At 37.7% G+C, this 5,590-nt stretch overlaps 1 protein-coding gene across 5 annotated transcripts in view; it reads left to right on the top strand.

Annotated features, from left to right (window-relative positions):
• The first annotated feature begins 2,247 nt into the window (after positions 1–2,247).
• The window catches only part of LOC129575019 (BAG domain-containing protein Samui), a 7,104-nt gene continuing 3,761 nt past the window's right edge, over positions 2,248–5,590 (top strand). The window contains exons 1-2 of one of the 5 annotated variants that reach the window (XM_055457803.1): positions 2,248–2,421; positions 2,702–3,676. In XM_055457803.1, the coding sequence (XP_055313778.1) occupies positions 3,545–3,676 (132 nt within the window). In that variant the 5' untranslated portion in view covers positions 2,248–2,421; positions 2,702–3,544. Of the gene's footprint in view, positions 2,422–2,571; positions 3,677–5,590 lie in introns of those variants that run through there. The other 4 variants (XM_055457800.1, XM_055457805.1, XM_055457802.1 and 1 more) reach the window with 4 other exon arrangements.

The raw sequence follows: 5,590 nt of genomic DNA, 5'->3' as shown, positions 1-5,590 counted from the left end.
ACAAATAAATTCCCTTGGAAATTCCCATACATTTTTGTGGCAAAAAAAAGAGACACGTTCAATGGTTCATTCTTACTTGGCAATTTTTTGTGTGAATATTTTCAGACGCATTTATTGTACCCCAATAAATTCAAATGATCTAAATTCGTCATCGGTTGGAATTTATTCTGGCAACCGTCGTCGTCGTCACATATACACAAACATACGGATACGCACACCAATCCGAACCGGTGTGCCGTCGTATCAATTCTAATACTTCTGTCTATTCCGTAGTTTAATTTACGTGAGTAATTTTCATGTATGAAGCTAATCGTGATGCCATTTAATTTATTGAGGCTCTATAAACAATAGCAACTAATGCTTTCAACTTAGAATGTAACAAAACGTAGCACATGCTTTCATACAGTTTGAAACAACGCGACGAGCAGTAGCAGCGGCCACAGCGGCAACAGCAGCGATAGCAAACAAGGTGGGCATCGCAAATCCAACAAATGATTCATGTGCGGAATTTCGAATATGGAGCGATATTTGATTTTGTCATTTGCCCCGCTGATTGAGTTATTATCTCTCGAATGGCAATGGCTCAGTAAACGGACAATGACATATGACGGCATTAGTTGGAAATGTCTAGAGCAATCCTTTCGAATCGATGTTGTTGAGAAGGAACTGACCATGGTTCATTTCCGAGACTAATTATATATAAATCGTTCCATTTTATAAAAGGCGAGAAGTTGCGTTGACTTTTTGAGCTTTTGGAGAAAGGCGAAATTGTGATTTTTTAATTAAATTTCGGACAAATTCACGTCCATTGCAAGCTCATTGTGTCATTCAAATTACACCTGAGAATGATTTATATCCAGAGGTCTTCATCTTTTCTCTCTCTCTCTCTCTCTCTTGCTTCGCTTACTGCCATCACATCTCGATGAAACTGCATTTTGGCACTCAATGCTATATAATTGAATGGAAAGCGGTGAACAATCATGGAGATGTGGCATCGATTACAATTCCACTGAACCATACGAATGTACTCGCAAAACGAACATGTTAAGTATATTGGACGATAATTGGCCTACTACAACTTCGTATGCATGCTGAAAAAAATGATTACAGAAGTCAACGGAGAACGAAATGTTAATTGAGCTCTCTTTGATTTCACTTTTTTTTTGCATAAAATGCTCCATTTTGCTACGTGGCTGCTGATAACATTGATTTACGATTTGATCGGCTAATTAGTTTGGGTAGTCGCTAGCCCAATTCGGCTATAAATAATTATAAACCTGCCATCTCGTCATAATGAAAAGTTTACCGTTTGTTTTTTTTTGTTCCTCTGTCTCGTTGGCGTAAGAGCTAGAAAGAGGATGAATGAGATAGAGAAAGAGCAACGATTTAGTGCTCGTGTGCCGATGCCGGTTGAATTGAATAGTTTCAACACAAATCCTACGTATTGAAGTGAACGCTTGTAGTGTTTAACCATAAGATATGTCCAAAACTCTCGATCCGTTTCGAGCATTCACGATTCATGAAAAACGCCGCGTAACGACTCGAAATATTTTTAAAACGATTCGAATATTCGATTGGATTCGATTCCGAAAGCGTTTCGCCGTTTCAACTCTGTGTCACTATTCGCTGACTCTCTGTATGCCAGTGGTGGTTTGTACGCACGAAAATTTAGATTTATCTTTAGATATATTGAATATTATGAAACAAAATGAATACCGAGAATCTTGGATTATAATCCATCTATAGATCGAATGATGGAATTGTTCGAAGAATATATGAGGCTGTGAGAATGAAAATGGCAATACAGGAATAAACATTCTGAAACGCATCAAGAAAAAAAAATCCCAAAAATGAATCATGAGTTCTGAATATGCAAAAGTGAAACATGAATTTACATGGGCAGCATAGGATGTTCATGGTTCACTTTTGCGTATTCAGAACTCATGATTCACTTTAGCGAATTTTTTTTTCTTGATGCGCTTCAGAATGTTAAATCCTTTATTGCCATTTTCATTCTCACAGCCTCATATGCAAGTGATTTGTAATTGTGATTCAATGCATCAAGAAATCGAAAGTTCGAGATACTTTTCGATGAAAATATTTGGATTATAGGAATAAGCTTCGATATCTAGAGTAGATTTCATTTATTTTCACCTTTGATTTTTGGTTTAATCTTTATTTCTTGATATCTTTCATTACTTCAGTTTCATTTTTCCAAGAATTTTCATTAATTTAATTTCAGTTGCTTGAAAGTCTGCGTCCATTAACAGTATGACAAATATTTTTGGCTAAAATGACACATTTTCTCAAAAGTAAGAAATTTCGATGAAAGCAAGCAACAAAAAGCGGTCCAAAAACCGAAAATTACTTTATATAGAAAGTAAATTGAAAAACAAAACAAAAAAACTCACAAAAAATGACGTAAGTACAGATTCGAGTAAATCACATGACCTAGCATATGTCCCAAATAGTACTGTTTTTTCAACAAAAAGAAATTTCGAGAACATTCAATCCAATTTGCAATCCAGAAAACAAAAAACGAACGTCTCGAACATTCTGCTGTGTCATGTTGAAAATTTGCGCGATCTAAAGCTTAGATGCATCGTTTAAGTATTTACTGTTTAGCTGTTCAATTTTCGCAAACAGAAAAAAAATATTTTTTCTCTGTCGTTCGTTTCGAGTTATTTCTACAAGTTTCTAGGAATTCATTACACGGTTTGTGTTGTATGGGTGTGAGAGCGAACGCGAGCGATATGAACAATTGGAAATAATATAGTAAATTAGCTGCTAAAATGATCAACGTTTGAAATTGATGTGAGTGAGTGTATTGCGGCGATTACCTGCAATACGCGCTGTATTGCAAATGTAAAAGAGGAAAAAAAAAACCAAAACCGAAATTCCCACACAAAATGCGACATATACACAGGGGCCCACATTGCCTGTCCGCGTCCACGGTGTGGTGTGTGAGGCGACAACAGCGACGGCCACAGTGCGAGCAAGACGATGCGACAGAGAAAGTGTGTATGTGTGTGTGCGCGCGTGCGACGTTAGGCCTGGCCTACAAGTTGCGGACAGATGGTGTGCGTTCGACATTCGCTACATGTACATTCATTTCGTGTGATGTTTCGCGAGTGAGAACAACAAAAAACAAAACGTGCAAACGACTTTTTCGTCAGTTAAATAAGTGATACGTAAGTGTGAAGAATATTTTATATCGCGCACAAGAGATCCAAACTTTTAAGTGCAAAAACAAAACGAAATATATTTTTTCTACCAACAGTAAATAAAGAAAGAAAAAACAGGTGCCATCAAACGAATCAACCAAGGATTAACAAAATCGACGAATTTTTTCTCCGTGTAGATTTACTTAATCTCAAATCAATAATCAACGAAATAATACAGCGAGAAATTGAACCGTGAAGTTTATGTATGTGGAAAATTCCTATGTACAGGAATCAAAAGCTGAAAATTAACTTAGCTTGCCATTGAGAAGAGTGTGTTATTTTGTGAAATCGAGAAAAAAAGGGAAATTTTGTATGAAACAATGAAACCGACTGTGATAAATAATACCAGTGAAAATCCCCATCAGCCCCAGCATGACCAGCAACCCAATATGAATAACGCTAACAATTGTCAGGCACAGAATGACCATTCGCGACGATTTCCACAATTTCGGGTAAGTTTTATGTTTGTGACCTTGTGCATTTGAGTGGAGTTTTGAGTTGAGACGAGCAAACGAATGCGCGCGCTCAAGCCCAAAACACATTATCCGTGCCCATCCATCGTTACAATAGACGCGCGATTGATTCCCTTATCGCAACATTGAACAACACAAAATGAATCGTTTTCAAGCGAAATAGCGAGAGAGTGTGAGAAAAAGCGAAATAACGCGAGAAGAGTATCGTTTCAAAGATGAGAACGAAACAAAAAAAAAACACCGCAAGTTTTGGCTCATTACTTCGAATTTCTGCGATATCGAAGTTTCTCGGTGTGCTGACTGAAATGCTTGCAATGATCGACGGTGTTGCAAAAGGAACAGAAAGAAAACGCCATTAATTGGATGATAGAGTTCGGTTTGTTTCAAATTTGTGGTGCATTTAATGACATTATGAAATTCCAATTCCACCTAATCTAATTTAAAAACAGAAAATGTTGCACGCAACAAAAGAAACTAACTACCTCTTGGCATTCCCATACGGTGAACGAGCACCCGAACAAAAAAAAGTCTCTATCACATCTAAGTAATACACTTTATTTGAATGTATCTTTCTAACTTGAATTTTAAAATTGGCAAATGGGACAGACAGAGAGAAAAACAGTGAGAGCAAAAGAAAAGCAGATGAAGTTCGATGAGGACGAGGCAAACAGAAAAGAAAAGAAGACACAGTGGGAAAAATATATAGAACGTGGTGTTCGGATTTGCGCAAGCTCTCTTTCTGTTCTGTGTATGTCTCTTACTTTTGTTGCCGTTCGCTTTTGCTTTTCATGAAATCGTGATGAGTAATACGTACATATTCGATCGAAAGGCGAATTTGTTGGGTGCGCGCATAGCTGCTGTTTATATTGTGCATACCAATGCTACTAACTGAAGTGTCTGGGTGAACTCACTGAGCGAGTGTATGTTTATTCTCTGTTCGTTTTACGATACGTTTTTATATTCGTTCTGTTCCTTTCCCTTATACTTTATTGTTCATACCGAGGCGCAAGATTAAGTGCGTCTTTGCCACTTTCAGTGCCATATATAATCCGTTAAAATATTACCGAGTGCGAAAATCATTCGATCTGAAATGGGATGCGCGCGCGGCATGAAAATCTGCAATGCACAACACAGCCGATTTGGAAAAACGGTGAGCGATCGAATAAGAAAATGACAACGATGAAAAAGAAACAGAAATTGCGACAGTCGGAAAAATGAGCCTTGGCATGAAATTAGTGGCAGGCTTGATGAATGACGCGATTGAGGAAAAACAGGAGCCTGAAAAATCGCATGTGTGCGTGTGATGGTCAACCAAAATAAATATGTTTATTTGTCCGTGAACCTGCAGCTGCTGCAATCGTTCCAATTCTTCGTTTTTTCTTCTTTCTCTCGCACCGATTGAATGGGGCGATATCACGAAAAAAAAATTGCGTTCTCTCTCGTGGTGTGTTTCTGAATGTTTTTTTCTTCGTTTTTCGATTTTTTCTCTCAAATCAGCCAGTGGAAAATTATTAATATTTTGCGTGTGTGTGCCAACCAAATGGGAGAGAGAAAAAAAGTTGCGACGATGGCGGTGGCGATGGCACAACGGAATATTTTTTTTTGTTCCTTTCGTTTGTTCGTTCGTGTCGAATCAAATTGGAATACCAAAGAGAAGAATGAAACCGTTGAAAACGACCGAGCAAATATTCAACCTTTTTTGTGCCGCTGTTGTTGTTTTTACTTTTTCATACATTTTCTTTGCTTCTCTCTAGCGAGAAATATATATATTTCTATTGAGTTGCTGACTTCATTTCTGGTGTGATAGGCGAAGAATTGTGCGCCGCACGTATTCGATGTGTTTTACAGAGAGAGAGAGAGAGAGAGAGAGAGAGAGAGAGAGAGAGAGAGAGA

The sequence above is a fragment of the Sitodiplosis mosellana genome, unplaced genomic scaffold (assembly GCF_009176505.1).
Source record: "Sitodiplosis mosellana isolate CC-2019 unplaced genomic scaffold, AAFC_SMos_1.0 Smas_scaffold_6166, whole genome shotgun sequence".
In the NCBI taxonomy this organism is placed as follows: domain Eukaryota; kingdom Metazoa; phylum Arthropoda; class Insecta; order Diptera; family Cecidomyiidae; genus Sitodiplosis; species Sitodiplosis mosellana.
This window is presented reverse-complemented; position numbering and strand designations above follow the sequence as displayed.